At 40.2% G+C, this 27372-nt stretch overlaps 1 protein-coding gene across 2 annotated transcripts in view; it reads left to right on the forward strand.

Annotated features, from left to right (window-relative positions):
• pik3c2a (phosphatidylinositol-4-phosphate 3-kinase, catalytic subunit type 2 alpha) overlaps positions 1-27372 on the forward strand; it is a 132131-nt gene that overhangs the window by 58788 nt on the left and 45971 nt on the right. For both annotated transcript variants that reach the window (XM_067993875.1, XM_067993874.1), the window contains 8 exons: positions 4801-4921; positions 6440-6551; positions 7853-7932; positions 8015-8078; positions 9339-9485; positions 14849-14894; positions 19791-20013; positions 25664-25786. In XM_067993875.1, the coding sequence (XP_067849976.1) occupies positions 4801-4921; positions 6440-6551; positions 7853-7932; positions 8015-8078; positions 9339-9485; positions 14849-14894; positions 19791-20013; positions 25664-25786 (916 nt within the window). The remainder of the gene's footprint in view (positions 1-4800; positions 4922-6439; positions 6552-7852; positions 7933-8014; positions 8079-9338; positions 9486-14848; positions 14895-19790; positions 20014-25663; positions 25787-27372) is intronic.

Here is a 27372-nt window from a genome sequence, read left to right on the forward strand (position 1 = left end):
GCACCTTCAGGAGGTAAGGGAGGGTAGGGAGTGGGGAGTATTGGGACTAAACAAAACTGTTATGGTTCATGTTAAATATCATTTTACTAGTTCCTTGTAAATATTATGACTGTTTCAGCCTCCACTTTCTTTTGAGACTTGGTATTGCTGCTGATTCAAGTGATCTTGTTCCTATTTTGGTATTTGCACTCTTCTCTCTCTCTTGCTTTTACTTCTATCCTTTCTTGTATCAGCTACTGGGGGGAAAAGATAGTTAAAGCAAGGGATTTGTCCAGCTGACTGTGCAAAGTTTGATTTATTTTTAGCTGTCCTTTAAAATGAGATGCCTTGCACATAGGACCAGTGAAATTCAGATACATTGGTTAGTGCCATGGATTGTAATCATGGAACTCAAAACTCAACAACTTGTATTTCCATAGGGCTCCATGTACAGAGATGTCTTAAGCGTGATGAGTAGTGAGTGGACATGGAACTGAGGGGAGGGGGGTAAAAGCATTGTCAGGGAAGGATTTGAAGGAGCCATTCAAAGTCCGGGAGAGTGGGGGTAAGTGAGAGTTACTAACCTGAGCAAGTTTCAAGGGGCAGCGACAAGGTGTGTTTTTTAAAAAAAAGGCCACTGATGGTGGAGCAGAGAATGAAAAGTCAGCCATTGTTGGAGAATAATAGAAAGATGCACACAGAGTCATCAGGTTAGAGAGCAAGAATGTGCATGCAGAGACATGGGACTGGAGGAGACCACAGAAGTCGGGAGGGACTAGATGAGGATGACATTCTTAGATTGTTCTCTGGGACACAAGAAGCCACTGGAACTTGCTCAGGGTAGGTGATGATGTGGGCTTTAGTGTGAGTGAGGAGATGGACTGGAGTATTTTGCAGGATTTGGTAGTTTCTGAATGGTAGAAGTAGGGTGGTTGGCAAGAGTGCTGAAGTCCAGCTGTGAGGTGGATTTAGGTCAGGGAGTGAGTTGTCTTTTAATTGAGGCAGAGGAATTCCAAATCGTTATGGTTAAGACAATTACTTGAATGGGGTGGGGGAAGGGAGAGAGGAAGTAATATTTCAATATTGGGTACCGCTCTCCTTTCTACCCCACACCTTACCGTTTGAGCTCCTTTACTTTGGATCTCAACAAGATGGAGTTGCACTGCTGAAGTCATTCATAACCCATGGACCAGCAGCTCCACTGGGACATTCACAGATCAACTCCTGTTCCTAGATACTGATTTGGAGGCACAGCAATAATGTGTTGTACCAGTATACTTGGCTTCAGGGAAGAAGAACACTTCCTCCTGGGTTTAATTTTTCCTCTTTCCCCACCTCCTCAGTAATGCTTAGCCTTTAATGTTTATTCTTCGCTCGTGTGGTCCACATTGTGATCTATTTTAGGGTAGTTCATCAAAGCACTGCTGGTTTCTGTAAACGAATGCAAAACTTGTCAGGTTATGGTGACGCTTTATTCATGGACGTTATTTTTAAAAGGCCAGAATGTAATCCCTCTTAAATCATATTTTCAGTGAAATAGCTGATATCTACAGTTCCTGTGGGGCTGCATTTCCACTGATTCATTTGTTTCCACAATATCATCGTAGAGCTGTTACAGATTTTTTTTTATTCGTTCATGGGATGTGGACGTCGCTAGCAAGGCCAACATTTATTGCCCTTCACTAATCGCCCTTGAGAAGGTGGTGGTGAGCCATCTTCTTGAACCGCTGCAGTCCGTGTGGTGAAGATGGTCCCACAGTGCTGTTTGGTAGCGAGTTCCAGGATTTTAACCCAGGAACGGAGATATATTTCCAAGTCAGGAACTTGGAGGGGAACGTGCAGGTGGTGATATTCCCATGCGCCTGCTGCCCGTGTCCTTCCAGGTGGTAGGGGTCGCGGGTTTGGGAGCTGCTGCCGAAGAAGCCTTGGCGAGTTGCTGCAGTGCATCTTGTAGATGGTACACACTGCAGCCACAGTGCGCCGGTGGTGGAGGGAGTGAATGTTTAAAGTGATGGATGGGGTGCCAATCGTGCAGGCTGCTTTGTCCTGGATGATGTTGAGTGTTGTTGGAGCTGCACTCATCCAGGCAAGTGGAGAGTATTCCATCACACACCTGACTTGTGCCTTGTAAATGGTGGAAAGGCTTTGGGGAGTCGGGGTGAGTCATTCGCCACAGAATACCCAGCCTCTGACCTGCTTTTGTAACCACAGTATTTATGTGGCTGGTTCAGTTAAGTCTCTGGTCAATGGTGACCCCCAGGATGTTGATGGTGGGGGATTCGGCGATGGTAATGCTGTTGATTGTCAAGGGGAGGTGGTTAGACTCTCGTTGGAGATGGTCATTGCCTGGCACTTGCCTGGCGTGAATGTTACTTTCCACTTATGAGCCCAAGCCTGGATGTTGTCTCGGTCTTGTTGCATGTGGGCAGGACTGCTTCATTATCTGAGGGGTTGCAAATGGATCTCTACATTCTGCAATCATCAGCAAACATCCCCACTTCTGACCTTATGATGGAGAGAAGATCATTGATGAAGCAGCTGAAGATGGTTAGGCCTAGGACACTGCCCTGAGGACCTCCTGCAGTGATATCCTGGGGCTGAGATGATTGGCCTCCAACAACCACTACCATCTTCCTTTGTGCTAGGTATGAATCCAGCCACTGGAGAGTATTCCACCTGATTCCCATTGACTTCAATTTTACTAGGGCTCCTTGATGCCGCACTCTGTCAAATGCTGCCTTGATGTCAAGGACAGTCACTCTCTCCTCACGTCTGGAATTCAGCTTTTTTGTCCATGTTTGGACCAAGGATGCAGTGAGGTCTGGAGCCGAGTGGTCCTGGCAGAACCCAAACTGAGCATCAGTGAGTAAGTGCCGCTTGATTAGCACTGTCGACGACACCTTCCATCGCTTTGCTGATGATTGAGAGTAGACCGATGGGGTGGTAATTGGCCGGATTGGATTTGTCCTCCTTTTTGTGGACAGGACATACCCGAGCAATTTTCCACTTTTTTATTAGTAATGTATTTTCCTAATGAGATGCACTGAAAATAACTATTCATAGACTAAGGTTCATTATGTGAGTGTATATGTAATTTTCACAGCCCGCAACCTAATTTTGATAACTACAGGTAGATCACATTTTCTTTTAATCACTTGATGTCTTCCATGACTTACTTCAAAGTGCACTCAACAATGAAGCATTGTGCTTTGGAGTTTTTGCTTTTGCAAGAGGTTCCAAACTGGATGTTTTGATGCTCATGAAACTTTATACCCCTTTCCTTGCATACAGTATTGCTGTTAAGTGTTGATTATAATTTTGCTGTTGGCTGCTTCACTGTATAACTGTCATATAGCAATGTGGTTATATCACATGAGAAACTATTTTTTTGGAAAACCTACTAGAATTAACACCTGTAAGAATTCTTTCTGAATCTGTGGGTTCAATAGATTAGTATAGGATCTTCATCAATAAGATGCTTAATTAGTCCATGATGCTTAAGACCTTATCTGAATGATCCGGTTCAAGTACTGAAGATAATTTACAGCAACACAATGTCTGTCTTTCAAAATTAATTAGTTGATTTTTTACTTGTAACCCTCCAAACTAGATGTATAACTTAGCAAAAGTACCTGGCATGCAATTTATTTGCTTGCGTTCATATAATGACAGTAAGTTGGCAGAGTGTCATGTCGTTAGCGTATATGTTTGGAGGCACATATATATGGTCTGCCAATTAAACAACATGCATACTTCATTTATTATGTCACTAGCCAACTGTAGGAAAGCGAGACTAAAGTTTGGACAAAAATGTGCACGCCTTGAGATGCTCTCTGCCTTGCTCCCTCATTCCCCTTTAAAAGTCACATTGAAACCCATCTCCCTGGCCATTCACTCAGTCACCTGCCATAACTCTTTTCCCCTAAAGTACTTCTGGAACATTTTATTATGTTCAAGACTCAAAACAAATGCAGGTTTGTCTGTTTTGTTTTAAGCTCACTTGTTGACCAAGGATTAAACATTTGATGGAATTTACAGCATTATTCGCCCTCCATCACGTTGCAGTTGAATGTCGTTTATGTACTCTGGTCAGGGTGCACATGGATTTTTTTTTTCCCCCTCCAAGACCTACTCAACTTTATGTAACATTGGTCTTCATTTTTGTAAATTCTGTAACCAGGTTCTTAACCACAGAATGTCTCAGTCACTAGAGATTTCTAGGTGAAGTTGCATGAATCGATGGAGGCTGCACCAAATCAATAGATTTTACTGGTTATTCACAAAAGAGAGAAATAACTTCTAATATTTGTGTGACTCATTTGTTGTTTTGAAAGTATAAACTATTGAATAAGGTCCAATTCCTAATGATTTAGTCTGATACAAAGCCCAGCATGTTTAATACCAGTGTCAGAAAGCTGTACAGATGTTTCTCATAAGCAATTTCTTTAAAATCAAGCTTGTATATAATCCAGTGTATCACCAAGCACTCCATAGTTGTCTCCTGCCAGTCCTTCCCCCACTCCTCTCCCTTTGGAGTGTTTATTACTGGCTGCTGTTAACTTCTGCTAAACTGGAGGTTACTTGTTAAAAAATATATAACCACTATGTTGAAGACTTGGACAACAAATTAGCACACCACACTGTGGGAGAGGTGGGGGGCTAAAATCACTATGGAGATTGCACTGCAGGCCAGGAGAAAAATCCTGAACTGATTTTGAGCTATTCTGTCTGGTATAAAATTACTAATGCGAATTAAGGTGCAAGTAATTTTTGTATGTCCTTTTATTGTTTTATACTAATCTTCAACCTTTTTTTTTACAGTGAGCTCCCATGTAGAGCTTATTATAATGCAGGCTCTGTGCTGGGCTCATGATGACCTAAATAAGGTTGACATCAGCAGCTACATACTGAAAGTCTGTGGACAGGAGGAAGTCTTGCAGAAGTAAGAAGCTCAAAAACACTTATTTATGCTTCACCGCATTACCATTAATGTGTTCATTTTCATTAGGAAATGAGTGTTTCCATTAGAATGGAATTAATTTGGACAGTAAAACACACACTTGTCTGAGTTGCTTCATTTAGCCATTTGACTTGTTTAAATTTCTTCTTGTTTGTCTGAGTTTTTGAATGAGTGGCAACATTTAGTTTTGGCTCAGTACACTCTACATAATCATTCATAACCTCAACTACAGGTCCTTGTGTCAATTTATGGGCGTCTGTTTTAAACAGCTTTAACTTTAAGCCCAGTTTCAAATTAAATCCAACTTCTATGCTCATTTTTCATTTAGAATGATAGCCTACGTTCCTATATTGTACTCAGAACTTTTTCTGTTTTGTTTAAGAAATACAGAATGTGGAGCTTCCTAATGTTCTTAATATTCTTACAAATTTTTCTTCAGTTTTTATAACTTTTGTGGTGGCTGGCCATATTGGGGGATTGGGCAGGAAAGTGGAGTTGAGGTCGAAGATCAGCCATGATCTTATTGAATGGTTGTGCAGGCTTGAGGGACCATATGATTGAGCTGTCATTTTCTAATATTTGATATGGGTGTGTTAATTAATTTCAGCAGCTGACCTCAACTTTTGGCCTTTTCCATTTTAACTAAGAACTATGATTGTGGCAGGGGAATGGGTGGTAGGAGCTGGATTGGAGTGCTGAAATATGTTGCATGAGCCTTGGAAATGATGTAACTGGTAGCCTTGTTAGGGGCCAGCTTCCACATGTGAAGATAAAAGTAATTAACTTGTATGTTTTTCTTCAATTAAACTGTTGGCTTGAGAATTATGCATAAGTACTAGGGAATAAGGTCATGGGATTGCCTTATTCAAGAAGATTCTTTAAGTTTCTTCCATCTATCTGTAGTAGATTAAAATGTTATGCTTGAACCATTGTAAGAAAATTAAGCTAAGCGAATGAGATACCGATGTGTTTATATCTGTATTAAAACTGCAAACATACTTCAAGTTAACAATGAAGACTTGTGTTCTGATTGAAAGATTAGCCTAGGATTTTTAGCTTTGTGTTCTTGACTAACTTATGGCCCTGCCTTTTTGGAAAATTCTGTGTCGAAATCCAAGGCTATAATAGCTCAGCATATGGGGACTTACTTGCTGTTTGAAATTGTTTAAAAGGAAATTGACTGCATTGAACTCTATAAAATGGAAAACTGGTGTGGAACAAATGTGATTTATTATTTATATCGTGAAAACTTAGTGCTCTGGCCTGAAATGCTCTTTAGATCTCAGTTTTAACTGCCACACCTGAATCAACTGAGTTTTTCTGAGAGGTCAACTTACAGACAAAGTATGGGTACAGTCTGCATTTTAATGTTAAGATTGAACGTGCAGCTGTTGCTGAAGTAATTATCTTAAAGGTGTATCTGTTGACACCTCCATTAAGTTTAAAAAGAAACCTGAAATGTAATTTTAAATGTCTGACGTTTCTTCTTGTATCTTACAGTAAACACTGCTTAGGAAGCCATGAATACATTCAGAATTGCCGTAAGTGTGACTCTGAGATCAAGCTACAGCTATTAAACCACAGTACAATATGCAGAGTTCTGGCCCGCACGGTGAGCACAATTTATCACTCCACATTTCTCATTACGTTGGAGAGTGCAATATTATTTGGAAGTAATGCAGACTCTGAACTCAAACTAGCTTAAACTTTTTACAGTTTTGTTACCTGACCTGACACGAAAATGCTTGAATATAGTGAATTGGCAGCCTCAACCCAGTTTCTAATGGTCAGTGGATTTCTGCACCAAAAAGCCAATGTATCTAACCTATAATAGTGGCTGGTTGGGAAATGGAAATGTCACTGATGTGGCAGAGAGTCTGTTCTGAATTTGGAACTGAGGGATCTCCTTGGGGCAGAATAGTGAGAGCTTCACTGTGCGTATGGGTGTGGTATATCTGACCTCGTAGTTCCTGATGATGTCCATGGGTCCCTAAAGTGCAGAAGTGTTTTAATCTCCAGTGTTGGTGCATTTCACTTGAACACAAATTTCACCAAAAATTGGAGGAAAACTTTTCAAAACTCAAAAGCTTTTCTCAAGGTTTACCTTTTTTGGAAACTGTAAAAAGGTTTGTTTTTTAAAAAAAACTATACGCATTAGATTTAAGTGTTTGAAATTAAACCTACACTATTTTCTACCACTTTTTTTTCTCCTGTACAAATGTTTTTAATTTGATCCAAATATTCTAGGTTTCCATGCTTTTGTTAACCACTCCTTGCAGTCAGAGAACCAATGAACTTGTGCGAATTCCACAGTAGCACAAGGCTTTCAAATCTTAGATTTGCAAGTTCCACGATAGTATTGCTATTTTGAGTGAAAAGTCCTAACTTGCAGTACATAGCACTGTATTTTCAACTTGATAGGTTTGATGTAACATTTGCATTAAGTGACTCGGTCACCCCTTTGGTGCTGCTGGACATTTTGTTCCCTTTCCTTAAATTTGCCACAAATTGTTTTGTTGTGGGGGGGGGTGGGTGGGTGCAGGAGTGGTCATGCAAATTGATCTCATTCAAGCCCAGTTTTCAACCTGGGCTTTTTGGCGTTTATTGCGACCTTATTTGATGACCATTTCTTCTGTTTAAAAAAAAGGATGTCCAAATTGACAAATAGATCCCAGAGCGAGGGTACAAGTTTTACTGCCTCTGCTATTCAACTAGGCAACAAAGGTATTGGAATTTAAGCATCAATGCCCAGTTAAAAACCTAAATGTAAAATTCATTGTAAATGCCATAGAGAGAATATTCTGTAAATATTGTCTCTTCATTCTTGAGGATGGGGTGTAGCCAACAATTAGCAGTCTCTTCTCAACATTTGGAAATTAGCAATTTATTTACAAGAATTTATACCGTGAACAGGCAGATGATGATGAGACACCTACAGATCTAGAGAAATACCTCTGCCAGGTGGAAAAGCCCTTCAAAGAAATTATTACAAGGTAAAATACCCATTCACTTATTTAAGTATCATCCACCAGTTCCTTGAATGTCCACTTATAAATGTATATATTTTTTGCCTAGGCAATGTCTTGCTGAGTTTCTGGAAGTTTATCATAATCGGACTGAGGCATGCCTTCAGAAAGAAGTAAGTATTAATTTGGTATGGAGAAGGGCTTTCTTTGGCATTTTAAAATATTAGAATACAAAGGATGAACAACGGTGCTGATAGATGGATGACCAAATAATGTTCAAGATGTTAGACCTACACATGCCTTAAGCTAGTTGAGTGACTAGGAAATTAAATGAAGTGATGTGTGTGTCAGAAGGCAGAACTGTGCTTAAATACCCAATATTGAATGTGCATCTCAATGTGGTTATGCATGAGGCATCCATGGTTTGGAGGTCTGTGCGGGGGTGTTTCTTTCACCACTTCTAGAAGAGAAGGATGGGAAGGAGAGAAATAGGAGCCACGTGCCTCTTGGAGTAAAGTTTATTATCCAATTACCTAATGGGAGTAATCATGGGTTTGCTACGCTTCATCATGAAGGGGTAAAGAAGCAGTCTTGAGGAGTGCTATCACCGACAGCCGTTACAGAACATGTGGAGATTTTCTTGTGTCAAGGATGCTCTGATCTTGACAACAATTTGTAATGCTCCAGATAGGGAGTCCATATCCAAAGAAATTCTCCCAAATTAGCTTGAGTACATAATTTTTTTGGATTTGGCTATTTTCCAAATATCTGGATCCAGACAGATGATCAAGGCAATGATATCCAGTACTACAGTGCTGAGAACTGGAAAGCCATGCACAGAAGGTGGTTTGTTAGTTGACCAGTGTACAATGTTGTGGCGGTTTCCCAATGGGAGTGACACCCCAGTAGTGGGCTGGAACTTAGTAATGAGAGATTCAGTATGGTTCTACTCGAGTGCTTGTCCAAAAGATGTGAGATTGCCAACTTGTCAGTTACTGGTGCTTCCAAGGTAAAGGGAAACTGACAAGAATTTATTTCCAGTCACTGCTAGTAACAACCTGCTCTGTTCAGCCGCAGTGATGCAAAAGTATGAGTGCCTTTTAGAAGCAAGGGATATTTTCTTGGCTAGCATTAGAATTTCTTGTTTGTGTTGTAAAAAAAATCTAAGGAATGCATCAGCCAAGTTTAGCTGGTTTATTTCATATTAACACTTGTGCATGAGTGACATTTCAATACAGCTGATTTTGTGTGCCATTCTTCTATAGAAAGTAGACCAGTATCTTGGTTACACCTTCGTAATATATTAAAACAAAAATGTGAACATGGAGTTCCTAAGCTTTTTTTGAATTGAAGTTATCTTTTGCATTTGTGCCGTGTAATATTAGCTCTATCCAAGCATGTACAATGTTCCTGTCCTATTTACTTTTAACCAGGGGAAACAGTACAAAATGGTGGAGCAGATTATCCGGTCTGTAAAGGACATTTGCAATGCATTGGATGGTGCAGAGACCAAGGCTATCACTGATGCTGTAAAGAAACTAAAACGTGCTGTTAATCTACCAAAAAGTAAAACCATTGAGGTAAGCTCACTGCTTTTTGCATGCATTTCTGATTAATCCACTTACTGAAAAACAAATAACTCTTCTCTTACAATAGGCTTACTTCAGTAAAAGACTGGGTAATTTCCTCATGCTTGAAATGTTTAAAGTGATGTTATCCGCTGGTGTTTTATTATTGAATTGGCTAGATTTGTGATCTATTTCTTTCCCAGAAATAAAGTAATGCCACTATTTCTGCAGGGTTTCTCGAGTTCAGCTGAGTGTAGTATTTGAACAGCGTAGTTTATACATGCTGCACATACCTATTGCAGTGCTGCCTTCTGAAAGAAGGAGGGGCAGGTAATGGGCCCAAGGACAAAACAACTTGGGGGTGGTACAGAGCACAGCTATTTGTTTTCTGTTAGCATAATGCTTTGTCTAATCAGATACGACAGCAAATGGTTTTCTATAGTCAGGTGATCATGGTGCTTTAGCCTTTAACCTTGGGCACACGATGGCCTTCCATTATCCTTCAATCACTGAACTTTTACTCAGTACAACTTCAACTGAACCTACTTCTCTTCAATGAAGAGTGTAACTGTGTCATTCAGGGTCGAATTTTATATTTTTTACCTTAACCTTTTTCTTTCTGGCCATCCAAAAGAATTATTGGTTGGTAATCCCCATCCTGCTAATAGCATGATACATTGATAATGGAGTTGTTGACTAGTCATAACCATCAATCTCTATCAATTCATGTGAAGCAGTTCCTTTACAGAGTCTGTCTTGCAACTTCGAAACCTTAAAATTCAAGTGCCAAGGCACACAGAATAGTGGTAAGAGTTGTGTTGCTGGACTGGCATCACCTGATCACAGTGTATCACTCGATGTCTGAAGACCTGCTGTATTGTTGAAGCAGATGGGATTGCCCTGCAGATTGGATTTGTATTGTAAGCACAGTTGAGTGTTTTTTCCACAACTTTTATTGCTGATGTCCCATCAATGTACGTAGTGCAAGCATTTCACTGAACATGAAAGTGCTTTCAATCCATGTAAAATGCAAATAATTTGGAGAAACAATCCATCCATGTTGAACATAATGATAGAGAACATCTATTAATCTTTCAGTCTAATTTATTACCAGTCGTAGGGAATCCCCTCGGCTGCTAATTTAAGAAGGGAAAGATTTATGTTAAAAGAAAGCCAATCTTGGTTCATTCTATAAATCCCAAGCACCCTTGAAATCGTTATCATCGATTTCTAATTTAATTAGTAACAGGAGGTTGTGAATCCTCTTCTGCCGTAGCATAATTAATTACATTATCCCCTAAAGCTGGCCTCTTATTTTTAGCTTAATTATCTAAAGGGATGTTCCTTCATCAAAAGATCAGTAGGTTGAGGAACATCTCACCATTTTAAAGCATGATGGCATTTTGTATCCCAACAAATTGTTCTCCGTTATGATGGATTCAAGTACCAGGTGACGTAAGTTTAAAAATCAAGAAGTTATGAATTAAGAAATGAAGTCAGGCAGAACAACTCCCAAAAAGTAATGAGAGTTGTAGAATAGATTACCAGAGATGACCATTGAAACAAATCGTATAAATGGGTTTAAAGACAGTTGGATACATTTCTGTAAGAAAGATAGAGGGATATAGTGTGGGTTTCTAGGGACTGTTCGCAATCTTGAGCTGCGTCTCTAACTCCCATATCCTGAACAGCACAAAGACGGCCTACTTCCACCTCCGTAAAATCACCTACCCTCCTACCTCTGCTCATCTGCAGCTGAAGCCCCTATCCATTCCTTCTTCACCTCCAGACTATTAGTGATCTGTTAGCTGTCCTCCATCCTGCATCTTCCATAAACTTGAGCTCTTGCAAAACTCTGCTGCCCATATCCTACCTAGCACCAAGTCCTGCACGCTCATCACCTCTGTCCTTGTTGACCTATCTTGGCTGACAATCCCCCAATGCCTTAAATTTTGAAATTCTCATTGTTGTGTTTTAAATTCCGCCAAGGCCTTTCTTCCGCCTATCTCTGTGATCTCCTCCATTACTATACCCCCACTCTCAAGAACTTTACATTCCTGTAACTCAGGTCTCTTGTTCATCTGCTTTCCTCCTCATTAATCTTTCTCTTCCCCCACCCCCTAGCCTTACCACCATTGGCATGAAATATATTTGTAAGTAAAATCAAGGCAAACCTAAAGATGTTTTATAAATACATTAAGAGCAAGAGGGTAACTAAGGAAAGAGTCGTGCCAATTAGAGACCAAAAAGGTAACCTATGTGTGGAGGTGGAGATGTTGAATTTGCATCTGTCTTCACAAAAGAAGGGGACGAAGCAGACGTTGTAGTTCAGGAGGAGGAGTGTGACGTACTAGATGGGATAAATTTAGTGAGAGAGGAAGTATTAAGGGGATTAGTATCTTTGAAAGTAGATAAATCACCAGGGCCGGATGAAATGTATCCCAGGCTATTAAAAGAAGCAAGGGAGGAAATAGCAGAGGCTCTGACCATCGTTTTCCAATCCTCCCTGAATACAGGCATGGTGCCGGAGGATTGGAGGACTGCTAACGTTGTACCATTGTTTAAAAAGGGTGCAAGTAATTACAGGCCAGTCAGTCTAACCTCTGTGGTGGGCAAATTATTGGAATCAATTCTGAGGGACAGGATAAACAGTCACTTATGAAGGCACGGAATAATCAAGGACAATCAGCATGGATTTGTTAAGGGAAGGTCGTGTCTGAGTAACTTGATTGAATTTTTTTGAGGCGGTAACAAGGAGGGTCGATGAGGGTAGTGCATTTGATGTCGTCTACATGGATTTTAGCAAGGCTTTTGACAAGGTCCCACATGTCAAAAAAAAATAAAAGCCCATGGAATCCAAGGGAGAGTTGCAAATTGAATCCAAAATTGGCTCAGTGGCAGGAAGCTAAGGGTAATGGGCGATGGGTGTCTTTGGTTCTGAAAGGCAGTTTCCAGTAGGCTCAGTACAAGGCCCCTTGCTTTTTGTGATGTGTATTAATGATTTGGACTTAAATGTAGGGGGCATGATTAAGAAGTTTGCAGATGATACAAAAACTGGCCGTGTGGTTGATAAGCTTTCCTCCTCACGATAAACTGCAGGAAGATACCAATGGACTGGTCAGGTGGGCAGAAAAGAGGCCAATGGAATTCAATCCAGAGAAGTGTGAGGTAATGCAATTGGGGAGGGCAAACAAGGCAAGGGAGTACACAATAAATGGGAGGATACTGAAAGGTGTAGAGGAAGTGAGGGACCTTGGAGTGCATGTCCACAGATTCCTGAAGGTAGATAAGGTGCTTAAGCAGGCATATGGGATACTTTCCTTTATTAGCCGAGGCATAGAATATAAGAGCAGGGAGGTTATGCTGGAACTGTATAAAACACTAGTTAGGCCACAGCTTGAGTATTGTGTACAGTTCTGGTCACCACATTACAGGAAAGATGGGATTGCACTAGAGAGGCACAGAGGAGATTTACGAGGATTTTGCCAGGACTGGAGAATTTTAGCTATGAGGAAAAATTGGATAGGCTGGGGTTGTTCTCTTTGGAACAGAGGAGGCTGAGGGGGGATTTAATTGAGGTGTACAAAATTATGAGGGGCCTAGATGGAGTGGATAGGAAGGACCTATTTCCCTTAGCAGAGAGGTCAATAACCAGGGGGCATGGATTTAAAGTGATTGGTAGAAGGATTAGAGGGGAGCTGAGGAAAAATATTTTCACCCAGAGGGTGATGGAGGTCTGGAACTCACTGCTTGAATGGGTGGTAGAGGCAGAAACCCTCAACTCATTTAAAAAGTACCTGGATGTGCACCTGAAGTGCCGTGACCTACAGGGCTATGGACCAAGTGCTGGAAAGTGGGATTAGGCTGGGTGGCTCATTTTCGGCTAGGGCGGACACGATGGGCCGAATGGCCTCCTTCTGTGCGGTAAATTTTCTATGATTCTATGATGGCTGTGCCTTTTAGATACCTAGACCCCACACTTTGGAATTTCCTCCCTAAATCCCTCTGCCCCTCCACCTCACTGTTCCCTTTTTTAAGAGTTTCTGTGACACCCAACTTTTTTTAACCAAGCTTTTGGTCACCCCTCCTAATATCTCCTTTGGCTTGGTTGACTACAATGAGCAGCAACATCTTGCTGTCTTTCTCCTTGCCAACTGACTTCAATGTAGAAAATTTCTCCTTGTAAAAGGTTCCATTTGGGATATAGTGTTGCAATCAAGTTGTGTTTCCCACCTGGGATCTCCTTGTCCTCACCAAGGAAATCTGGCAAAAAGTTCAGAAGGCAGATAAATAGCTTCTTTGGTGAAACCAAATGCAATGCTGCTGGCTGGGGTTTCTCCAAGTGCTGCACTTTTAAATCCAAATAATAAGCGATTGATTGTGAATTAACTTAGTGAAATGCCTTTTGTCACAGGATTAAGTTCTCTTTTTGCTTAGACTGTTTATGCTTTGTGAAGCTGGTGCCCTTTCTTTGAACAGAATACTGGCTTCATAGCTTCATTCTCGGTATTTATAATACATTTCATAGAATTAAATCCATATTGGATTCAACTCGGAGCAAAATAGTGAGATATACGAGTTTAATTGCAGCAATCATTAATTGGGCATGCCCCATGGGGACTATCAAAGAACAGTATTTTTGAAATCATTCTAAACACATTAGACATGAGCATTAGGCAATAGAAGGAAAGAGAAAGGACATTGCAATTTAAAATGAGTTAACTCAGTGAAGTACAGTATCTGTAAAGAATTTTGAAATGGGTGTTCTGTATTCAGACTTCTGCGGTTCTCCTGAGTTTTTACTGTTTTTGGGAATTCAGTTTTGAAAATCTTAGTGTTCTATGGAGCATTACAACATTGAGATCTCCAATGGTCTACTGGGTAAAGGCATTGCACTAAGTAGCACTAAGACATAAAGAGCAGAATGCTCTGGGTTTGATTCTCCATTCTGTGTTGTTAGTTCTTCACTCTACCATCAGTGACAGAGTCTTCAGCCATAAAGCCCATCTCCCCCAGCTTTCAAAGCTACCTTAAAACTTGTCTCTTGGACAGCACCTTCAGCAACACTCCTCAGGCCTGATCCTCAATTGTCAAGTTCTTTGGGGTTTTTTTGCTCAGTTAAAGGTACTGTATAAATGCAAATTGTATCAAATTAAAATGGTTAGTGCATGTCAAGCAAAGTATTTTACAGGTTGAGCTAAATATGTTTTTAGACTATTAAACTAGATGCTTTTTTGGAGTGCGGAGAATTTGTCATGCTTTAAATCTTGCAATGATCCTTTCATTACATTCCTGCTCCCCATGTCACGTGCAACAAAAGGGCATATCTCATCCTAACTTGTGAAACCAATTATAATTTGTTCTTTTATCCACAGGTCAAATCAAAAGATAATGGTGATTCTTCTACTGGTGCAGTGAATGGTAAGTCATCTGGCAGGCAAACTTTTCCAATTGTCTGTGAATTGACTGTTGTGACTGTAAATATTTCACAATGTTGTGATTTGCTTAGAGTGTCAAAGCTGCTGAGTTGTTGGAGACTTAACAGACTTTCCCTTTGTAATCCCCCTTACCAAAAACTGCATGTATCTGTTTTTGTGCTTTTCTGCACATTATGCTAAATCCGTAACACTTCAATATAATGTCAAGGAAGTTGTGCTAAACCTTTATAAATCACTGATTATACCGTGCTGGAGTATTGTGTCCAATTTTGGGCACCAAACTTCAAGGCCTTGGAGAGGGTTAAGAGGCGATTTACCAGAATGATATCAGGGATAAGGGACTTTAGTTATGTGGAGAGACCAGAGGAGCTGGGATTGTTCTCCTTAGAGCAGAGAAGGTTAAAGGGAGATTTAATAGAGGCATTCAAAATTATGAGGGCTTATGATCGAGTAGATAGGGAGAAACTGGATGGAGGGTCAGTGACCAAAGGACACAGATTTAAGATAATTAGTAAAAGATCCAGGGGAGAGATCAGGAGAAAATGTTCTATGCAGCGAGTTATGATTTACAGTACACTGCCCGTAAGGGTGGAGGAGGCAGATTCAATAATAACTTTCAAAAGGAAATTGCATATATACTTGAAAAGGAGAAATTTGCAGGGCTTTGGGGAAAAAGCAGGGGAGAGGCACTGATTCAATAGCTAATTTAAAGAGTTAACACCAGCACGGTGGGCTGAATGGCCTCCTTCCGTGCTGTATGATTCTATGAATTGAGTGAGTTACTAATATTCAGTTTGAAAATACAATAATGTTATATATCTGTACTGTCACAAATACATTGGGAATTTGACTTGAGGCCAGGTGTGTAACATGATTGTCTGGGTGTCACCCACACATAACCTCATTCTTTTTTTTTTTAAAAATCAATTGCAAACTTGTATTGGTACTTTAAAGGCAGTGACTGACAAGTGTCCAGGCACTTGTAATGAGGTTTAATTTAAAATGCATGGCTCTGTAAGTAATGTGCCCCGTTTATCATGTGAAAACTAGATTTATATGACTGTTTCACTGCATTACAAAGTGAATGGAAACTAAAAGTAGGCTTGCATGTTGCTATTGTGCTTAAGAACAGTTTTGTTCTTGAAGTTAATGAGTTTTAAAACTCTTTTGTACAACTTATCACTTTTCCACTTATTTGGTACTAAATTGGTTATTTAAAAATAGTTCTCTCCATTATGATTGTTAAAGTACCTTGGCACAGAACATCAGGACTGCACTGAAGTTCTAAAAATTAATCTTATAAAAAATAGAAGGATGTGACTTTGCAACTGCTGTAGCTATACCTGCAGTAGTTGCCACCTTGCTCCTTTCATGGAATTTGTTCTGCAGAGTTTCTAATCTGATGCTGTACTGACTGACCAAAGCTAAATTACAGCATCAATCAGGTTAATTCCTCACATCGCCACCATTCTTTAGAATTGAATTGTAAAATACAATAAATCCAGGATAAGATTGCAGATGTATTATAATTGGGTTGGATATTAGTGATAAATTTACCTTCCGTGGACATAAATATTAGAATTCATTTCCAAATTCTAGCTAGCCAGATTCAGACTGGAGCACATTTTCAGTCAACAGTGCTGATATTTGCATGAATTGGAATAAGCTTTAAAATTCTGACCCCATAATGGAAAGCATGATTAAAATTCAAATGTGTAACATGAGTGAACAAAACTGGTGCTGACTGGTGGTTTCTGTTCTGGAATACATAAATGGGAGGAGCTCCACAATTCCAAGGACAGTCCTTCAGGTACTAGCTCAGCTTCTTCAGTGGGGTTATAGCCTGACCTGGATGGGCTGTTTGAGCATCCTGACCCAGGGTGTCTTCAGAAAGACTTTCGAAAGCAACATTGTTGGTTCTTTAACTTGCTGGCTTGCGTACCATCTTCCTTCCAGCCTAATTGCACATCGGGAGCAGTTATTCTAAAGCATATCTGTAGAATTAAGCATGCAATTCAGGCTTTCTGAAGATCAAGGACTCTACATTGTGAGTGGTAGTGAACACTGATCACAACTGTAACCATCGTAGAGTAAAGGCTCTTGTAGGGATTCCAATCCCTCATGGGATGATTTGCATGTTCACTCATAGATACAGGTCCTTGACATGACTTCCTGTGAATTGCTTTACTGTGTAGACACTCGTGCAGCTTTAATTTCTATTTTCTGGGTTTTGACATCTGCTGCATGATTTGCACCAACTGCTATTCAATTATTGTTGGTTGAGTTGCATTGGAAGTTCCTCAGACCAACATAATATCTTTTTGCTGGGAAATGCAATTTTTAGATTGTAAACTTTTAGATTGAGTTTGGAAGGCAGTTGCATGTGGTGACTATCCCTTCTTTGAACATCTTCACTGCATAGTTCATAGAATTGAGCTGCTTTAAGTGAAGTTCACGTTGATGCAGTTAGTATGATTTACTGACTTGATTTCTTCATATTTCTAGTCAGCGGAAGTATCCCAATAAGTGTATAAATTATTACTGAAGTAGCTTTGCCGGTGCTGCTGCACCATATCTATGTTATCATGTTATCATTTGAAGTGCAACTAACAGACATTTGCGAGAGACTGTCGTTGAATAGAGCAAGTCAGCCGTAATTGAACCCTGATTTTTTACGTCAGTGTTATTTTCTAAGTATTTTATGACTCCCTATAACTGTGGACCAGTTTCCTATTTGAAAGTGATGAATGGTGAACTATCCCTATAAATGGTTGTTCTTTTGGTAAGTACGTTTGAAGTAAACAATATCCTTACAGTTCAGTTTTCTAATCTGTTTGATTTCCACATGATTTTTAATAGCAACTTTGTAATCTAACACACACTGGATTATATTTGACCTTTAGCTCGCCCACTTATTGTAATTGTCTTTTATGCTATTTATCACTGTATTGAATGAAAAATAAATACTGCAGGAAATCAAGATCTTGAATGCTTGATATACCTTGTTTGGTAATAAACATGATCACACCTGCTTGACTTTACTGTGGGTGTGGCCGTGTCGTGGCAGGATATCCATAGTCAGTTTGGATCCTGTTTTGACTGAAATGATACTCGGTGCATACCTTGTAGCAGACTTACCTGCTTTAGCCAGGTCAATTCAATAACTAAGCACCTCACATCCATTGGTATTATCTGTAAGAAAGTAGACGCCATGGTCCTCAAGTTTTTTTTTTAAAACTTATTTACCCACCGGGACAGAAGCAGGTTCCTTCAGATCGGTAATGTTTTTAAACGTGTGTTCTTTATCCCTCTGGGGGAGGGATCTTATGAAAAAGGCTAGTGTCTGTATTGAGGAATAGAACATTTTCCAGTTTTGTCACCAGTTTGTCAGCATTGGGAGTTCCTAGGTCAGGCACAGCCCGGTTCGATGCAGAGTAAAACTCCTTTTATCTTTCTGGCCTACCAGTCAATCTCCCAATAATGTTGCGCACAGGGAGTAAGACAAAGTGCAGCCTTCAAGTGGTGGGCTTAGAGGATGGGGCTGTCACAGGTTGGACCGGGCTGTTTATAACCTCATCACCCTGAGCTGAGTTTACGATCCCATATCTTCTCCATCACAAAGACTGCCCACCTCCACTCTTACATAGAATTTGCAGCACAGAATCAGGCCATTTGTCCTAACTGGTCTATGCCGGTGTTTATGCTTCATACGAGCCTCCTCTTACCCTGCTTCGTCTAACCCTATCTGCATATCTTTCTATCTCTTTCTCTCTCGTGTATTCACCTAGCTTCCCCTTAAACGCATCTATGCTATTTGCCTCAATAACTCCATGCGGTAGCATGTTCCACATTCTAACTGCTTTCAACCCACCTGCCACTAAAACCGTTATCCATGCCTTTATCACCTTTAATGCTGTCCTGGCCAGTCCTCCCATCCTTTAAACTTTAATTTGTATAAAACTCTGTTGTCCATATCCTATCCCACAATAAGTCTCACCCTTCCATCATCCCTGTCCTTACTGACCTATATTAGCACCCAGTCCTACACGCTTTGTCATTTAAAATTCTCATCCTTGTGTTTTAATCCCTCCAGGCCTTGCTCCCCACTATCTCTCTAACCTCCTCCAGTCCTACAACCCACCTTCTCCAAGAACTTTCAATTCCTCTTGTGCATCCCTTTCCCTTTGTCCTACTATTGATGCCCATGCCTTTAGCCACCCAGGTCCTGCCTTAGAATTCCCTCCATAAATCCCTCTGCCTCTCCTCCTTTTACGAACCTCATTTAAAACTCACATCTGATCAAGCTTTTGGTCAACCCTCTGAACTCTCTTAACCTTTCCTCCTTTGGCCTCCATTTATTTTTTACAGATCTCTGAAGCACCTTGGTACATTTGTCAACATTAAAGGTGCTATATAAATGCAAGTTATTGGTAATTTAGGCAAATTGTGTGTATTCCAGCAAATTTGTTACATGTTTCAAGTGTGTGTAGTGATGATAAACCTCAAGAAAATGAGTAGGTTTTTGTAATTGAACAGCAAAACTTGACTTGCTTACTAGTCCTGGAGGGGAGATGCTCTTTTCTGCTCATAATATGGACATTAACGATTCTTGTTTATTGATATAATTCATGCTACCCAGGGATTTATTTTTCTGTTGGGCAAATGATAACAATCATTTGCAATGGGACAAAAGCATGTCGGACAATTTTTTAACATCCAGATTCATACAACATAACTAATATGGTTTATCCGCAAAGTTGTAGCGATTTTTTTTTTTTTCTTTTTCCAACTTTTTTCCTCCCCCACCTCACGCAAAGCAAAAAATTTGTACAACCTTTTTGCACAGGTTTTAAAAAAAACATTGTACTTCTGATTGCAGGATCTTCACTTGCTGTAAACCCTGTGAAGGAAAGCATCCATGGACTAACGTTGGCTATCCACAATCTGCTGCAACTGTACCTGAGTTCTCTTAGCACCAGCCCAGGTGCCACTGGGAATCTGCCAAAGAGCACAAAGTGTACAAAGGAAGCGCAGACCGCCACAGAACACCTGCAGTTTACACTGTTTGCGGCACATAGGATTCCAAAAGCATGGGTTAGCAGGTGGGTATTGAGGGAGGTTTGTAATAGCACGTGTGTTGGCCTTTCAGAAAATGTATGTCTCTGGACATAAAGCAAATGCTAACGAATGTTTTAAATTAACGGGTTAAAGGAAAAGAATTTTTTTTTAGAAAAGTGAAAATGAGATGCAATTAGGTTATCTGCTGTGCTGTTCAATCATTGGTACTCTATTTTGATAAAGGAATTTGACCTAGATTTTGAAATCTCTTCTGTATAATGCCAGCCAAAAAAAAATCTATTGCATGAAAATCTAGAACAAAAATTTATGCTAAGCGCCCTGGGTGTAGAGCTGGAATTCAGTCTATTTAAAGTGAGACCCGGTAGAGCTCTGAAATAATCCTTGCCATCTTCACAGCTTCTGTTTGGCATCTCCTTTTGGTTAGCTATAATATTTGAAACTGCAATAACAAATTAGATGAATTTATCCCATAAACAAGCACCACACAGCCTCTACAGTAACTTACAAAAACTACAAATTAAAAGCATTTCAACATTTTAAAGCGGGTTTGCTTTAATATTACTGTACTAAATATTCTCTCACACTTAAGTAATCTTTTTGCTTTTTTAAAGTAAGAGTCTTTTCTGTACAGTAATTTCTCTTTCTTCCCCCTCCCCATAATCTTATCCCCTTTATTTTCCACGTAGCCCAGGAGTTCTACAGGCAGGTTAGTGAGTGCAGATAGGAACATAGGAACAGGAGTAGGCCATTCAGCCATTTAATAAGATCATGGCTGATCTGTGATCTAACTCCATATACCTGCCTTTGGCCCATATCCCTTAATACCTTTGGTTGGCAAAAAGCTATCTATCTCAGATTTAAAATTAGCAATTGAGCTAGTATCAATTGCCTTTTGCGGAAGAAAGTTTCAAACTTCTACCACCCTTTGTGTATAGAAGTGTTTTCTAATCTCACTCCTGAAAGGTCTGGCTCTAATTTTTAGACTGTGCCCCCGACTCCTAGAATCCCCAACCAGCGGAAATAGTTTCTCTCTATCCACCCTATCTGTTCCCCTTAATATTTTATAAACTTTGATCAGATCACCCCTTAACCTACTAAACTCTAGAGAATACAACCGCAATTTGTGTAATCTCTCCTCGTAACTTAATCCTTGAAGTCCGGGTATCATTCTAGTAAACCTACACTGCACTCCCTCCAAGGCCAATGTGTCCCTCCAGAACTGCTCACAGTACTCCAGGTGTGGTCTAACCAGGGTTTTGTATAGCTGCAGCATAACTTCTGCCCCCTTGTACTCCAGTCCTCTCGATATAAAGGCCAGCATTCCATTAGCCTTATTGATTATTTTCTGCACCTGTTCATGACGCTTCAATGATCCATGTACCTGTACCCCTAAGTCCCTTTGGACATCCACTGTTTTTAATATTTTACCATTTAGAAAGTACCCTGTTCTATCCTTTTTTGATCCAAAATGGATGACTTCACATTTGCTTACATTGAATTCTATTTGCCACAGTTTTGCCCGATCACCTAATCTATCAATATCCCTTTGTAATTTTATGTTTTCATCTACACTGCTTACAATGCCACCAATCTTTGTGTCATTGGCAAACTTAGATTTGAGACTTTAATAAATATTGTGAATAATTGAGGCCCCAAGACAGATCCCTGCGGGACTCCACGAGTCACATCCTGCCAATGTGAGTACCTACCCATTATCCCTACTCTCTGTCGCCTTTCTCCCAGCCAACTTCCTAACCAAGTCTATACTTTTCCCTCAATTCCATGGGCTTCTATCTTAGCAAACAGTCTCTTATGTGGGACTTCATCAAATGCCTTCTGGAAGTCCATATAAATAATATCCATTGACATTCCCCTGACCACTACTTTAGTCACCTCTTCAAAAAATTCAATTAGGTTTGTCAGGCACGACCTACCTTTCACAAATCCATGCTGACTGTCTCTGATTAACTGAAAATTTTTGAGGTGCTCAGTCACCCTATCCTTAATTATCGACTCCAGCATTTTCTCCACAACAGATGTTAGACTAACTGGTCTATAATTCCTTGGTTTCCCTCTCTCCTTTCTTAAAAAGCGGAGTGACGTGCAATTTTCCAATCTCGAGGGACGGTTCCTGAATCTAGAGAACTTTGAAAGATTATAGTTAGGGCATCTACAATCTGCTCACCTACTTCCTTTAAAACCCTGGGATGGAAACCATCAGGTCCTGGGGATTTGTCGCTCTTTAGTGCTATTATTTTCTTCATTACCGTTGTTTTACTTATGTTAATTTTATTGAGTCCCTGTCCCCGATTCAATATTAGTTTTCTTGGGATTTCCGGCATGCTATCCTCTTTTTCTACTGTAAATACTGATGCAAAGTAATCATTCAACATATCTGCCATTTCCCCATTGTCAATGACAATATCCCCACTTTCAGTTTTTAAGGGGCCAACACTGTTCCTGATCACCCTCTTTTTCCTAATATAACCATAAAAGTTATTTATATTGGTTTTGATATCCCTTGCGAGTTTCTTTTCATACTTTTTTTTGTAGCTCTTACTATCTGTTTTGTGACCCTTTGTTGATCTTTGTATCATTCCCATTCGCCAGGATCTGTGCCATTTTTTGCCTTGTTGTATGCCCTTTCCTTATGTCTTATACTGTCCCTTACCTCTAGTTGTCCATGGCTGTTTTTTTTGGCAAGTAGAGTTCTTGCCCCTCGGGTATAAACCGGTTCTGTATCAGGTTAAATGTTTCTTTAAACATTTCCCACTGACCATCAGTCATTTTACCCATTAACAGATTTGCCCAGTTTACTGTGGACAGTCTGTCTCATCCCATTGAAGTCAGCCTTTCCCAAGTCTAGAATCTTAGCAGCTGATTTACTTTTTTCCCTTTCAAACACTACCTTGAATTCGATCATGTTATGATCACTATTGGATAGATGTTCACACACAGTTAAGCCGTTAACTAAATCTGGTTCATTACTCATTACTAAATCTAGTATGGCTTGCCCCCTTGTTGCCTCTAGGACATACTGCTGTAGAAAACTGTCCTGGACACACTCAAGAAATTCACTACCTTTCTGACAGTTGCTAATCTGCTTTTCCCAACCTATGTAAAGGTTAAAGTCCCCCATTAAGACCACTATGCCTTTGTTACACGCTTGTCTAATCTCAGCATTTATGCAATCTAGCACTTGAGCTGCTGCCAGGGGTCCTATACACAACTCCCACTATAGTCTTAGATCCTTTCCTATTTCTCAATTCAACCCATAAGGTCTCTGTTGGCTGCTTACCTCTCGTTATATCTTCCTTTATCATTGAAGTGATTTTGTCTGTAATCACTAAGGCTACTCCTCCCCCTCTTCCATTATCCCTATCTCTCCTGTAGACCTTATAACCTAGTATATTTAGTTCCCAATCCTGACCATCCTGCAGCTATGTCTCAGTAATAGCTATCATATCATACCCTCCAATTTGAATTTGTGCCTATAGTTCATTTAATTTATTCCTTATACTCCACGCGTTTGTATATAGAACTCTTAGTTGGGCCACACATCCTAGTCTTTCCTTCAGCTTTGATGCTGGGTTAATTGCTTTGCACCTTCTAGTTTTCACTTTATCTGTAATGCCTAAAGTACACTCTCTTTCTGCTGCTCTTCACTTTTCCCTTTCACTTGTTCTTGACCTACTATTTGTATTGTAAATTTCCCCTGGGTCCTCCCCTTTCTTGCTGCTTTCAACTTTACTCTCTTCTGACTCCCCGCTCAGGTTACCATCCCCCTGCCACTCTAGTTTAAACCCTCCCCAACCGCAGTAGCAAACCCCCCTGCTGGGACATTAGTCCCGGATCTGTTGAGGTGCAACCCGTCCGGCTTGTACAGGTCCCACCTTCCCCAGAATCGGTCCCAATTCCTCAGGAATCTAAATCCCTCCCTCCTGCACCAACCCTCCAGCCACGCATTCATCTGGTCTATACTCACTAGCACGTGGCACTGGGAGTAATCCTGAGATTACTACCCTTGAGATCCTGCTTTTTAACTTATTTCCTAACTCCTTATATTCTGCTTGCAGGACCTCATCCCTCTTTTTACCTATGTCGTTGGTACCGATATGTACCACAACCTCTATGTCGTTGGTACCGATATGTACCACACCCTCCCCCTTCAGAATGTCCTGCAGCCGCTCAGTGACATCCAGATAGTGTGTTTCCAAGCCACTTCCAATCAATTCACCCTGTTAGGTGGCAGAGACCGACCAAGTGGGACTCTCCCGTCCAATTTTTATTCCCAGATATTGGGAGGCGCTACAGCCCTCACTTATCGCTTCACCACTTGACACTGCTCACTCTTCACATCAGAGACTCGATGAAGCATGCTTTGAACATCATCCATTCCATGGAGCTAAGCATTAATATGCCAGACCTCAGCACAAGCTTGGCCATTTTCTTGTCCTGTTTCATACTTAATGTAACTTCATGAAGTTTGTTTCCCAATTAGAGTTCTAAATATCTTCTGTCAATGTAAATGAAGTCTTGTTTTAAAAAAAAAACTCTTCTTCATGTTTGGCTGTTTAATTCTCTTCCTTGCTTCCCCTCCTTGGTGTGGATGATTACACTCTTGCATCTGACGGTGCTGATCTATTATCAGTGCTCATTTGTGTATGGCATTGATAGGGCTTGTCCCTTGATAGCAGTATCAAAATTAATTTTTAAAAATGCAGTCGTTTAAAAAGCAGTTTTTTTTCTGATTCAACAGTTATGCTACATCTCTGTTTTATGATATGCTAAGTATGTATTTTATCATTGTTCTTTAAATTAAAATCAAGTGCCAATATACCATTGATGGTCCATCGCTGTTGGGTACAGTAACATTTGAACAACCAGCGCCAAGTTCTGCTACTCTGCTTTCCTGCCTTCTGCTCACTGGTGGCAGACTTCTAGTAAAAATGTTCAACATTCCTTTTAAGCTTAAAAATTTAAATTCTCAAAAGATGTCTCTTCCAGCAGTTTAAAGCCAAAATGATATGAAAAACCATCTGGAAGAGCTGATCTCCCCTGATGCTGAATTGACCCCAGTTTGACTGCGGTTATGTTCATCTTGTGTTGCTATGAAGCAGAAACCACTCAGCAATATTGCAAGATGTGCAATGTTAGTTATAAGTGGATCTTCTCTGTTCTAATGATTTTCAGTGTTTTATTTTATCCATTTTGATGCCTTCTATGTTTTTTATTTTAAAATAACAAAATCTGGTGCAAAGAAACAATGTACCCAATATGCATTGTCAAGAGGATGGGCATCACCTGGTGAGAACTTAGAATCATAGAAAGGTTACAGCACGGAAGGAGGCCATTTGGCCCATCGAGTCCTCGCCGGCTCTATGCAAGAGCAATCCAGCAAGTCCCACTCCCCCAGTGAAATTTTAAAAAAAGACGTGCAACATATGCAATAGTAAAATGTTTTATGTACTGACCATATCTATCATGAACTACTTCTTTATATTGTACTGAAATTGGTAAATTGTTCTTTCATGCACTACATTCGATGTAGTAATGTCTTTTTTATTAATAATCCTACTGAAAATCTTTACTATTTCCCAAATCAATAACTATCAGAAGTGTACTTCAGTTAAATGTAGTTCTACTGATAATTGTTGCTTGTTTTCTCCTCAGTTTTGAGAAATACTTTCTGATGTGTTCATTGACACACAATGGGAAGGATCTTTTTAAACCAGTGCAATCTAAAAAAGTTGGGACGTATCACAGCTTTTTCTACCACATCAAATGGGATGAACTGTGAGTATATCCTCTGCTTTTATGCGAACCAAATGGGTCCTGTAAGTACTTCAACTTGGAATCGAAAGTCAGTCGGAAATTGCTACTTTAGTCAACCTGCTTGCCTTTGATTCCCTGATACAGTACAAGTGCACACCTGTTGAATGTTTTTGAAACCCTTTTGGAAATGCAGGCAATTTTATTTTTTCCCCTATTGAAATCCCACTGGATTCCCCTGATGGTCTAGTGGGTTAAAGTTGGTGTACTGCCTGCTATATGCTGAGGTAGCTTATTTCAGTTGGGGTGCTACAGTTGACCTCTGCATCCTTGGGTTTCAGGGAGAAAAAATTTGCCATAGTTCCTATTCATGTTCGCTATCCGCGAACCTCTTGCTGGAAGGTGCATGTTTGTATGTGTTGGATGAGGACTGGTTTGGGCTCAGCTGTAATGCTTTTTGTGGCTGAATGATGAATGGACAGCTGGGTAAGGTATCAGAAGCTCAGCTGGCACTCATGGAACCATGCCCTTCCATGAGTCAGCACCTCCAGGATAGGTGGAGAATTTGAAAGGTGGGGAGGTGGGGGAGGAGGAAAAAAGAAAGAAAAAAGGATTCCAGTTTTGTTCTGTTGATGGCTTGTTGGGTAAGAGGTGATCTGGAACCCAAAGGCACAGTCAAGGGTTCAGATAAATCATGAGTCTTGTTTAAGACAATCGAAATGCTACTTTTGTGGCAGTTTTCGTTTTGCTTTGGTCTAAAGGTAGAACTCTTTGCAGGCTGGTGTCATCCGTATCAAAGCTACAGTGGTGTATTCTTTTCTGTCCATTTTAAGCTTCAACCTGCCACCTATATTTCAATATTCTGAAATTGTCTATTATTTACTGACCAGTTCCATATTTTCTTAAAAATGTAATTGAACTCTTGAAATGCAAATATACCTGCAAAGGAGATTCTTATTTAACTATTTGTGGCGTTTGGCTACTAATACCAGGTTTAAACTTTTTTAAACTTAGAATGTTTAAATGAGATTTTTTTTTTATGCTTTCATAAAATCATAATGAAGTGTTAGTGCAGTTTGAATTCTGATGTCTACTTTTGGGCCATAAAAGGAGAGATGGGATGGGGAAAGGAAGGAGAGAGAACAGCTTGTTGAAAGTGATGACTTTAAAAGGAAAAAGAGTGAAGACTGATTCCCTGTGACATAAGGGGATAAATTCACTCAAGCGGGTTGCAGACCCAGTGCATTTCAAAACTGTCATTGGTCTGTACAAAATGTTCGCTTATAGTTAGTTAATAGAGGATATTTTCTTGGGTCCCTTTGGTCATGTTTGGCTTGCTACCCGTGGCTTTCTACTTTTTTGTATTGAAATAATGTCCAGATTTTGAACAGATGACAGGGTACAAAGAGCTACAAACAGATATTTGTGGTTTTTCTTTTGATCTATCGGAGTTGCTTGCAGTGAGAGTTTCCACCCACATCTTCAGTGAGTAACAGTTCAGCTGTTTCCTTTTGAATAATTGATTAGTCATAATGTGGGCTTCATCTCCCTGCAGGTCAGGGCAACTTACAGGGAGCTGCCTGACCAGGCAGTGAGTTCAATGACAAAAG

Source organism: Heptranchias perlo, chromosome 12, assembly GCF_035084215.1.
Source record: "Heptranchias perlo isolate sHepPer1 chromosome 12, sHepPer1.hap1, whole genome shotgun sequence".
Lineage (NCBI taxonomy): Eukaryota > Metazoa > Chordata > Chondrichthyes > Hexanchiformes > Hexanchidae > Heptranchias > Heptranchias perlo.